This window comes from Plectropomus leopardus, chromosome 20 (genome assembly GCF_008729295.1).
Source record: "Plectropomus leopardus isolate mb chromosome 20, YSFRI_Pleo_2.0, whole genome shotgun sequence".
NCBI classification, from domain to species: domain Eukaryota; kingdom Metazoa; phylum Chordata; class Actinopteri; order Perciformes; family Serranidae; genus Plectropomus; species Plectropomus leopardus.
The window spans coordinates 17,626,033-17,638,280 of NC_056482.1; the positions used below are offsets into that span (position 1 = coordinate 17,626,033).

The following is a 12,248-nucleotide window of genomic DNA, read 5'->3' on the forward strand; positions in this document are numbered from 1 at the left end:
ATGTTACTATACACATAATATCTCCAAATCAAACTTTGCATTTATATACAATACAAAATTGCTTTGAACTCTTCTCTCCTAGAATCTATAATTGCTGACGTGTGGTACAGAGCATACAGCAACTCTTAAAAAAAGCGCAAAAAAAGTACAACAAATACAACATTAAAACATGATGAATTAATAAAGAAAACTTCAATCAAAAGTACATGGCGCATAGAAAAGGAAACTGAACCTCAAGTAAAGACAAACAACATACATTTAAGTTAAGCAACAATATCAAGTTCACATTTTCCCCCTCGTAACTATGCTGTGGTGTCGTGGCAAATCATGTCTCGTCATGGTCTGTAGCTTTACCCTTTCTGGGTACTGTCATGAAAACAACAGAGGCTGAACGCATTATTCTGTTGTTATGGTGAGAAGCAGTTCAACAGCAGCCCCAGTCCGCACACCCTTTATCCTTTCCCCCAGCCAACCATCATTCCCTCCTTATTCTGAAGGCATTCAGGTGAGTTTCTCTTTAGTTCATTGAAAACACCCAGCACTCCCTATGCAATGTTCTTAATTGCATTCTCATTAAGCTTTTCCATGTAGTTCCTAAGATCCTTTGAGTCCCCAAGCTCGATGTCCGGACATACCCATTTTATCTCACTGGTCTGCACTAGTGCTAATGGACTGAGCACAGGACATCCATTACTAGACTTGACATTGGAAAAGGTGGTGAACTTCACCCTCTTTCTCTTGGTGGTGGGTGAGTTAAGCGACTCATTCCTCCCGCTCGAACCACAGCCTCCCACACCAGTATTACCACGCTGGATGCCTCCATTTAAAAGTTGACTACCCTCCTCTAGGGTACCGCTCAGCTCGTCTTGTTGCTGCTGCTGCAGACATAACCCTTCGTCTTGGCCCAGCCAAACCCAGTCATGGGCATGGGGCATTGCTTCTGGGGCCTCCAAGGACAGTTGTTTGCTACGGTACTTATATGCATACGAGATGCAGTTAATGAGAAAAACCAGGATGGCCAGGCAGAAGACTCCCAGCAGGGCGTACATACCAATCTCCAGGTCTGTTAGACCTCGCTTGGATGGTAACAAGTCGTCATCAGTGCTGCGGCTACGAGGCAGCTCTGCCTGGTCTGGATATTCAGAGAATTCATTTGGAACCCTTGCCCCGCTGTCCGCTGATAGACGGCCCCCATTAGGCCTTACTGGGACGTGGCCCCTGATGGTAGTCGCTCCACGGTTGATCAACCCAGTTTCCATGTCTGCGATGGATCCGCCATAATATGGAGGATCAGGACGTGTTCGTCGATCTCCCGGTTGTTTGTATTGCTCCTCTGGCTGACCAAACCTTGTCTGTATGTTTGCCATTCCAGTGGCTAAGACAGTACGCCGTTTTCCCCTCTGGCACACCTCAGATTGGCTCATTTCAACGCGCACAAGCAAACCCTGGCCTTCCCCCTTGGCAACAATGACAGGCCACTTCCAGGCTGCACTATGCTGCACTGCCACCACCTGTTCATCTAAAGAGGTGGCTGTCAGGGTAAAATGGGCAGGGTTGTAGTTATCTAGAGCAGACATGGATCCATCACTGAACTGGAGCCAAGCACTGATGAGGGACTCCTAAGGAAATGCACAAAAAAAGTTCAGGGTTTCCACAGTCATGAAAAACCAGGCAAAGTCATGGAATTTCACAATCACTTTTCCCAAGTCTGGAAAAATCATGAAATTTCTAAAAATCCTTGAGAGTTTTGGAAACGTCGTGCAATTTGCTTGTGTATAATTATAATGTTACTATAATCTTGCAACAACAACCCAGCCATCAACGCTTTATAGCTCAAATATGCGTCGCTGTGTGACAGTGTTTTATTCACCATCACCTCTATTTTGTCAGTCTTGCCTTGGGTTCATCTCTTTCTTCCTGTATGCGTACTGGTTGAAATAATGTTTAAAAAGAGTTTGAATCATTTTGATTCTGATATTCTATATTCCGTATTTGAAAAACACTAGTCTAGTGGGGCAAGAAAAAATGCATTCTGATTTTTTATGGGTCCATGAAAAGTCATGGAAAAGTCTGGAAATCTGGTTTATGAAAGTCTATGAACATGGGCGGGGACTCTGAAAGTTGTGTCAGTAAAACAGCAAAAATAACCCCGAAAATAACCCCAAAAACAGTTATCGTAATGCAGAAGAATGACTGGAGAATAAAACGGAGGAACATGGTGGAAGCAAAAGTGAGCCTTAATTACAGTAGAAAGGCTCATGGAAACAATTGGATATGAAACTATTCTTCTGAAAGCCAAATATTCTTTTCTCTCCAAGGGAAGAGACAGTAGCCTTTTTCCATTTGAGAGTCTAATTATGGGAATAACAGAGCTGTTCAGTGGTTGGGTATGCAAATCAAAGAGATGACTTCACTATATCAAGAGTGAATTAATTACAAAAGAAAAACTGCATCACATATCATATACTCCATAATAAGTCTGATTCAGCCTTGCAAGCCACATACAATGCACAAAGTGTGCTAATACAGTAAAGATAAGACCCACCCCCCTCCTTTGCATGTCTAGGATTTGTACCTGTTTGAGGGATTCAGTAACTTCCTGTGTGGTTGCAGTGGCAACGATGGCCCTGTTGCTCCCTGGGCTGAGCTGCAGTGACAGAGAGAGTCCAGAAACCAACTGCACCCCCAGCTCTGTCACACTCACTTTATCATCCACCACTCTGATGCTCCTCTCAGCCAGGACTGATGGAGTCAGAGGGGACAGCACCTGAAACACACGAAAAACACTTGCTACTCACTGTGGTCCGCTAAGATCCAAGATGACGTTAATTTAGTTAATTATGATAGGGAGGGACCTTTTTTACTATGACTAAGACAAGGCGATGCGCTAAAAATAGATAATAAAAGCTGTGACTTTGATAAGACAAGACTGGATTAAAATGTAAGTACTATAACGGTGTCATATCAATGAGATTGATGAGTCGGAGCTTACAGTTAACCTGAGTATAAAAAGTTGTATAAAATTATTTATTTCTGATCTCAAAGTTTGAGGTTTTGAGCATTGCCACTGTTGATTATTAAATGTGTGCGAATTAAATGTAATTTAAACCTGTCAAAACTCCAGAGAAACGTAAATGTGTAGAAATCTATAGTTGTTGTCTAGTGTCTGGTAATCATGTTCAGGTTAGGGGACCTTTATCATCATGGTTACAATAATAACCACTTGGATACGATTAGGGATCAACTGTGATCCCTAACCGTATCCAAGGAATAAAGAACAGGAATAAAGAAAGACAACAGGAATAAACCAGTTTGACTTTTTTGTATATCAGAAATGAACACAAGTCTCCTGTGGTAAAGTCAGATGGTTTGATGGCTTATTCATCCACCCTGACCACCTCTGTGGACATTATTGCTCTACTTTATCATTATCTGACTCCTCCTTTACTCCCATTGGTGCATGACTTATAAATTATACGGCTGCTCATGGGCTTTGTCAATTGAAAATAAGCGTTTTTCCTGTACTTCCTTCATGTTTCATCTGCCTCCCTATCCTTGATTTTGTACTGAGTTGATAAAAAATGGTGTAAATAGAACAAAATAATAGCATTTCCCCTGTATTCTGAACTGAATAATATGTGGAGACCACATGCATGAATTCTCCAAAGATAGGAAAACATTGTGACATAAACACAAATGTATACTCTCTGTAAAAACACTCCTACATGCAAACATGTAATCTCCACGATACTAACATATTCTCCACCTTCACGAGTTGCCAGAGGTGCAAGCATGTAAATAGTTGTGATATTGTTATGAGATGAGAGTCCCTCCCATCTCGTCCAATTAGGGCTCCAGTCTCTCCTCCAGCCGCCCCCGCATGGCCACATTTACCAGCCATAATGAACTGTCAGCAGCGATCACTGCCTCATTTGTACGGGCCCTTTTCCCTGTTTTCCTCCCTTTGGTTTACCTTTTTTCATTTTCCCTTTTGCCTCCCACACAGTGAACCTGATATCATTGAATGAAAAACACTGCTAAAATCTGTGTAGTCTAAAAAAAAAAATAAAATGGTTCAACCTTATCTCTGAGATGAGTGCAAAGGTTAAAAATGCAGACTGGTGTTGATTTTCACTAACTTAAAAGCATAGTTTTTTTTTTTGTAAAGAGGAAAGCACTGGCAAAAAAAAAAAATATGGGAATTATGGGCTGGTGGCATGTTAAAAATGTTTCATGAGAAAAATCTCTCATTTTGGTTGAATTATACAAGAGTCTAGCTGCACTTCTGGTAGCTGCAGGGTGGCTGTAGCTCAGGAGATAGAGTCCACTAATCGGTAGATCAGCAGGTTAATCCCTGGAACCAGTCTGCTTGTTGAAGTATCCTTGGGCAAGATACTGAGCCCAATATTTTGAGGCTTTGTGGATTGTTAGCTGTGTAGCAGGTGGCACCTTGTATGGAAGCCTCTGCCACCAATGTGTAAATATGTGTGTTTGTGTGTATATGTGTGAATAGATAAATGTGACATGCTGTGTAAAAGTGCTTTGAGTTGTCAGACAACAAGAAAGGTGCAATACAAATGCCTTTTACCGTTTAGCAACAGGTGTTCTTTGTAAACTCATCATCATCAGTTGCTATACATTAAATCAAGCTGAAGTCAAAATATGCTATATGCTTTTCTAACTTGAAGGAATGCTTTGCTGATTTTCAGCTTTTCACAACAGTGTGACTAGTATGTGTAGATAAACTGAGGTAAACTTCCTTCCATTCAATCAATGCTTAGATATCCCCTTTTCCAGAGTTTCAGTGGCTCTTGGGCTGCTGCTCGAACTACAGGTTGTACTTCCACATTTTTCATATTAGTCGCGAACCATGCAGCCACAACTGACAAAAAGAGTGTAGCACTGGATCAAGAGACTAACCCACCTCTCTTTCTCTCTCTCTCTCTCTCTCTCTCTCAAACTCAGACTGAAATTCAACCAAATGGTAAAGCTAGGCAGTGCTTACCATATATAAATCAGGATTCTGCCACTGCATTGCATATTTGTCTCCTAAAAATGATTTCTTAAACATATTTTAATGCCCTGTTTAACTATAATAGGGAGAGATTGTGAACAGGAAATACTGCATCCTGCACAGTGAAAACAGAGGCCCTAAATGGTAAAATAAGCAGGGCTGAGTAAATTTTAACCAAGTTTATATTACTGCATTGCCTTTTTGCCTCAAATGTTATCAGAAACATATTTTAGCTGACTGTTTAGCCCTAATACAAGATCCGGCCTTCTATGATTGTTCACACCGACCAGTTCACATTGCGTCACCCACCAGCTGGAGTGTTTATTGGTCTGTTGCAGCGCTATGCATTCTGGTGGTTGTAGGTTTTCTACCTCTTGAGAAAAAGCATCCTTTTTGTCTGTTTTCTCTGGTCATTTAGCACCCATTTAAAAAGTATTTCAGTCTTTCTACTGAATAGACATCCTAGTTTAATGTGAGAGCCTTCTTTATATCTGTGAAATACCCCTCTAAGCTACTAAAATAAGAACGTATAAATCGTTTCCTAAATGTAAAGTTCAAGAAGTCTTGTATCACCTTTTCTCATCAGGTGAAGCTGCCTAACGGCCATAAGAATCTGTCTCCTTGAAATAAGGCAGGATGTTTAATCTATAACCTCCTACAGAACTCTCCACAAAATGACAGGAGCATTTCTTTTGCATTCCTCAAATAGATCAGCAATCCTTTCAACCTAACCCTGACTACATGCGTATGAACAAATGTCCAGACTTTTCGCTGCTCTCCTCTTAGAGATGTCAAGGATCCTTTCCCTGATTCTGTGGAAGTAGTCAGATCCCTTCTCCTCCCCTTTATCAGAGTCCTTTGTTCAATTTTCAGAGATGTTGTTTCTCTCCTCAACCCCATTACAGAGACTATGGGTTCTGCCTTGGGTCTGCATCCATCGTCCGTAGATTTTCCCACCAGATGTCCTCAGACAAGTCCCTTCCTCACACCAGGCCCAGAGTTTACAGGCTGTTTCATTTCAGCTCCAGAGAGCAATTAAAGACCCCTGCCAGGCCTCCCTCTTTTTTATTCAAAGCTGTCAGTCTTGTCTTGTATGATTTCTGTCCAAATCTCAGAGGGCGTCCACTACCTTACCCCAAGAAATCCTGTTTGCACTTGGATCCCACATGGTGCTACTGACAATATTACATACGACCCAGCATTGCCCGGACCATGTTGCTCTGACTCATTATACTGACACTTCTGCAAAGGTTAATGGCAAAATGTGTTAGCATGCAAGTAGTCTATCCATAACATGTCAGAAAGCTGGTGTTTAAATGGATTCATTCATTTCTCCTGATACAACATTGAACTAGCAGCCCAGTATAATAATGATCACATTACCAATTGTGTGGCCACTATGGAATCTTTTGATACCTCTGTGGTCTTTTGAAATCCTTGGTTTTATTGTAATTGTCAAATCCAAGTCCTTCATTGTAATTCTGAACAGTTTGATCAAAATAAAACTCCTAATGTGTTATGTATTCAAAGCCTTTTGAAACTGGAGCATGTAGTGTATTAGCACTATTTTTCTTGGATGATTGTAGCAAGGCTCCCTCTATTTTTTTCCTTTTTTTTGAATGAAGGAGCTCTCAAGTTCATGTAATCCTTTTCAAAATTTCCACATTAGCTTATCGTGTGCCACTCAACCAGCACATTACCACACAATAGGCACAATAGTATATTGTTTAAATGAGTCCGCGGGCAACCGTGTCAACACTCAAATCCAACACTGAAAGAGATAAAAAGGTATACTCAAAGTAGTTTATCATTATTGTGTCATCTTGAATGGATCTAGGGAGGTAGGAAGATACCTGGGGCCAGCTAACCCAATACTTTTAAGGGAACCGACTGATTCACAATGTACTACCAAGTACAGATTTCCATTAAAACAATCGGTACCAAATTTTGCTGTTTAATAATGCAACTGGGTGATAATGCAGGGTTCAGAAAGGAGGCGTAAGCTCTGCAAAGTGCCCCAAAGTGCCCCGGCCTCCAGGGTTTGTGGTACTTAACAGAAGAAATGATGAAGCTCTATGGAGCCGCCAGGTTCAGAAAAGAGATAGAAGTGCCGCAAAGGGCTTCAAAGCTGAGAAGCCGGCCACTGAGCTCCACTGGCGTCCCAGGGAGGTATTGATGTTACATTGATAGATATGGTCTATTTTCTTTTCTGTTTTACTTTAAAAATAGTATTGTTTCAATGTTGTTTGTGGGTTTTTTAAAATCATGTATGTATTTCATAGGTTTGTCAAAAGTTTAATCTTTATTATTATAGAAAAAGAAAATATAGTGAAGGGTCCTGGTACCAAATACGAGGCACTGTCACCTGTACTGATATCATCTCCAACAGATCAGTACCTGCCCTAAAGATACTGTACATTCTACATGCTACTCAATTGTTTGCTTTGGCTTTTCTAAAATTATGTACTTTCACTGGTTGTTCAAAATTTGCACATTTGTTATTGTAGAAAAAGTAAAGAAGAAGTAAAGATACCATTGGGTACTAAAACCAAATTTGAGGTACTGATACTGATACTTGTATCAGCTCAAATATAAACAATACCAAACCTTAAATATACTGTACATTCAACACTCTACTAAATTCTTTGCTTTGGAAAATGTTACACAGTAAAGCAGTTTTGTCTTATAAGACATTTGAGATAATTTCCAAATAGGCCTCCAAATGTAAATGACAGTTGACCAGTTTTGAAAGAACAAATAAAATTCAGTTTTTCTATGTATCCTCTTCCACAATGTTTGAATAGATATGTACTGTAGAATTAGATTTTAAAAAGTCATACTAAAAAAAATTGTGTATGACCAAATATTGGAAAAAACAGAATTGTTGTCAGATGCTGGAACATGCCCAGCATATATATGTTGCTAAAAGGCCAATGTGTACCTGCATGAAAAGTGCAAATATCTTATATCTAATAGTGTGTCTCAGATGCATAGAAAGAGCCAGTAAATGAAGGTATGTTCAAAATAACTGTGAATATAACTCCATCGAAATTAAGATCACAAGAAATGGTGACACTGAAATGGGTTTGTTTTGTTTTTAAGAAAATTAGTAAGGAAAGCCACGCCAATACCTAGCCTTGTTGACTCCTTTAGCTGAAGTCATGCTTTGCTTCATATGTCTGTTTCACTAAGTGGTTACATGATGTCTTTGGATTAAGCTCAAGAGCTTTACTCTAAATCAAGAGTATGTTTTCATTCAGAGTGACTTAACGTTTGCACAAAGCACCTGAGCAGCATATCAAAGACTGAAAACATAGCTGACATCATTAAGTAGTGCAATTAACCCTTATGTTCATTACATAACCTGCATTTAACTGGACATACATGACTTACTATGATATAATGTATCTCTAATAAGTTTAATCCGATATATTTTCACTACTTGGTTACTGCAGTGATTATTCTTGGCTTTCGGCGTCAACAATTTGAAAGCACTTGTGTTTGAAGTTGGACCTTAAATTGATCTGAATTAAATAAATGTCACAGTCTCCTTAACACAGTTGTCAATACTCTTGAGTCCACTTAATTAGTTATGTTTAAAATCAACTCAGTTATTGAGTCAACGTGTGCAGGAATACATTTTATAGTGAGAGGAAGATTAGACAAGGTCTGCATATTTCCAACTACTGTTTTTATGCATTTATTCCAATCATTAAAGCAGTATTTCATGACCAGATCTTTTCATTAAACTAGCCGGTCTATGAGGTAGAATCACTTGTGAAATTGGTGCCTAATGGCCAGAGAAAACAGAAGAAAAGGGCTGCGGGATTCACTTTTCTAAAAGAGGTAGACAAACTACAACCGCCAGAATGCACCATGCCACACTGGACCAATAAACTGGTGGATTGCATAATGTGAGCTTGGCCATTTTCCCAACATATTAATTCATGTTTTCTATTTACATTTTTACAACCTTTACTTACATCCCCTCTCATTTTCTCCTCTAACAGCCTGCAGTTTAGTCTCAATGAATATATGTCATGTAACTTTATGTCCTGACCAAGTCATGAGGTGCGCAGAATATGTTTTTTTTTTAAATTGCAAACATTTTGTTTGAGAGACATGTAGAATAAAGTCATTTTGATAAAATATCCTGGAGAGTAGGTTAGGTTTTGAGACAGAGCTGTTTGTCACACATGATGCATTAAAGACAGCTAAAGATTTGTTCTGCTGCCGTGTCTGTGCTCAGATAGTGTGGTATATTCCAACAGCGCTCCTTATAAACGGTCCAGTGGGAGATGTTTTAATGGTAGGGGGCTGCCACAAATACATGAATGTGTGGAAAATGCTAATGAATGTGACCATTAGGGGTGTGCTATATCATCGCTAACCATGATACCTGTATAATTTTTGATATTAATGGCAATATTTCGACTTGTTGACATAATGACATCATGCCTTTATGCACAGAACCAACAAGCATGGTTGAAAGCAAAATTAATACTTCAAAAGGTACATTTAAGGAACGTTTTAAGGTATTTGGCAACTGTCGAGGTGTTTTAATTTGTAGATAGAATTTTTTCGCACTGTTTATATTTTACACAGAATCTGAGTTGCTGCTGTTGTTTACAAACTAAAGAAGTGAGAGATAATCTTTTAGTTGGAAATGAATAGTATAATATTTTTCAGCATTTTGTCATATCATTAAGGATATTGTTATCACAAAATACCCTGAAATATCACGATATTTCAGGGTAAAAGAAACAAGATAAAATGACAAATCATTCTTCCTATTAGATTACCAGAACAGACAAACACACACACACACACAAAAGGCACATACACAGACAAAACACACAAAAACACAACCTGTATTTTGGTGATTCCGGCGCTCATCCCTATTAAGATTTGGCCCTCCATCAGTTGTGCAACCCTCGGGACCTCCACCCTCAGAGAATCCTTGACCAGCTGTGTCACCTCCACCTGCCAGTCGCTTCCGAGCAGAAAGTTTTGCTGGCCCAGCCCATCCTCCTCCACGGCTCCTCTAACTTCCCCCGTATCTGCCACAAAGTGTGTGAGGACACGCAGGGTGGTGCTCTGATACTGGGCAACGCAGCCACTTTCTGTCCTCTCCTCAGCTGCATCGTCTTCATCCTTGTAGTCAGTGACCCTCTCATACCTGCAGGAATGTGAAGAGAGGGACAGATGAGCAATGGGTATAAAGTACGGCTCAATTACTTAAGGAATGTGAAAAATGTAGAAGCACGTTGCATAAGTATACTTATGTTTCTGAGCTAAAAAGCACTGGTGGCTCTTTGTATCTGGAGAAGTCCTAAAGAGAAAAAATACTTTGAAGGTTATCACCAGTGTAATTCTACTTTTTCCTATCATCATTCAGTGTAATTCATTTTTTCTTATCACCATTGATGCCCATAAAGTCTAAACCCTCTGATGTATTTACTGCAGTCAAAGCTTTGACTGTCGGTCATGCTGCAGGTTTTCCCGACCTCCCGAAAGTCATAGGCTCCCAGTGTTTTAAAAAAATCCATTAAAAACAGCTTGCAGTGACAAACTGATGCCTTACTCGCTTTCTCATTTTCTTTAAAAGGGCAACTGATATTTTTGCTGCGTGCCTGCCATTTATTTGGCCCACGGCAAACACTTTGCAGATACAGCCATCTCAGAAAGATATGTTTGTAACAAATGAATGTTTGCAAATCTAGCTGGGGAATTTCATGACACATTTGTTCTGCTCTTTTTCCTCCTATTTAAGCCAAGTTTATGTGGCCCTTTATCACATTAAAAGACCCACATTAGAGTGGGGAAGGTAGAACAGAAAGACAGTGAGTGGAAATCAGAAAATCCTGCAAAGAATTATGGAAGGGCTAATAGGTACCTGTGTGAATCTAGTAAGACATCCAAACAGTGATACGAATAGACAGCATGGTGCAATTTAAAAGATAAAATATAGTCTCAACGCCAACAGGCACGATTTTTATGGCACCTAGATGTTTGATATAAGGTTTTGCTGCACTTATAGCAAGTTTATACATTTCTGAAAAACAAAATTAGAACATTAAATATCCCACTTGGTTGCACGAGGTATTTGACCAATATAAAAAGGGCTTTCACGTAAAACTATGCCATTTGTGCGGTAGAAATACAAAAATACTTTTGAAAACAGTGACACATGATCAGAGAAAACATAAAAAAGGGACACTTTTGCTCCAGAGGCAGAAAACCCTTTAACTACCACAATAACAAAGCAATGGCAGCTGGCTGGATCTCATATTACAGGTTAATGGTAAGCTAAAACATGTTTCTGAAAACTTTTGAGTCAAGAAATAGGCAACACAGTAACAGAATATTTATTATTATTTTAGTGTACTGTTTAGCTGTAAAAAGAGAACATTTCTGACCCAGGAACCATGCTAAAAACAGTCGAGCCAAAACCAAGCACCACTCACTGTCCAGAGCAAACTTTCTCACGACACTGTGGAAATGGCTACTGCTTAGACTCCGGTTTTAAATGATGTCACCAGTGCAAGATGCTAGCAGATATAGCCATGATATTTTGGCTTAACTTTTGTACAGTGGGGATAAGTGAAATTCAGTTGTCCATCTTTAGATGCTGTCTTTGGTTTGACCGCAGTTCATGAGCAATGATTTAGGTAATTGACAGCTGTGTTAGAGAATCCTCTGCTCTGATTGTTTGTATTTGTTCAGGCATAGTGTATTCTTGCAAAGGAAGAAAGCTTTTTTTCTCTGCTTATCTGTCTCATGTACTACTGTCTTGATATAGTGGCATATTCATCCAGTAAGAGAAAACAACACGTTTACATCCCAAGTTGTTATGTATCGCTGTTTTGTCATCAGACTTTTGCATCTACATATTAAGCTCTAGATATCCTCCTGTGTCTGCTGTTGATGTTCTAGGATGCTGTGACCAATGCCAGGATGTAAACCAAAGCACAGATTTAGGATTAAACAACAAAAGCACATGGTTGGGTTTACACGAGGAGCAAATACTGGGCTCCTGGATGAAAGTCGGGGGTTTGTTGGACCCATCTGCCACCCCTCCCCCTGCCCTATTTGCACCGTCCAGCTTCTCATATTATGTTATTACTCTCAGTGTTTCAACTTGACACCATGAAGCGGCATATCATACAGCCGCAACAGGTTCCATCCAGCCGTGTTATGAACAAACACCCCCTGTCCGCATATAATTCGGCCG

General features: G+C 39.7%; 1 protein-coding gene across 1 annotated transcript in view; it reads right to left on the reverse strand.

The window, feature by feature from the left end:
* Positions 1 to 545: 545 nt before the first annotated feature.
* The window catches only part of si:dkey-112m2.1 (transmembrane protein 132C), a 176,215-nt gene continuing 164,512 nt past the window's right edge, over positions 546 to 12,248 (reverse strand). Inside the window, exons 7-9 of the mRNA XM_042509583.1 lie at positions 9,884 to 10,193; positions 2,576 to 2,767; positions 546 to 1,619 (exon numbers count right to left, since the gene is read on the reverse strand). Coding sequence (XP_042365517.1) covers positions 546 to 1,619; positions 2,576 to 2,767; positions 9,884 to 10,193 — 1,576 coding nt within the window. The remainder of the gene's footprint in view (positions 1,620 to 2,575; positions 2,768 to 9,883; positions 10,194 to 12,248) is intronic.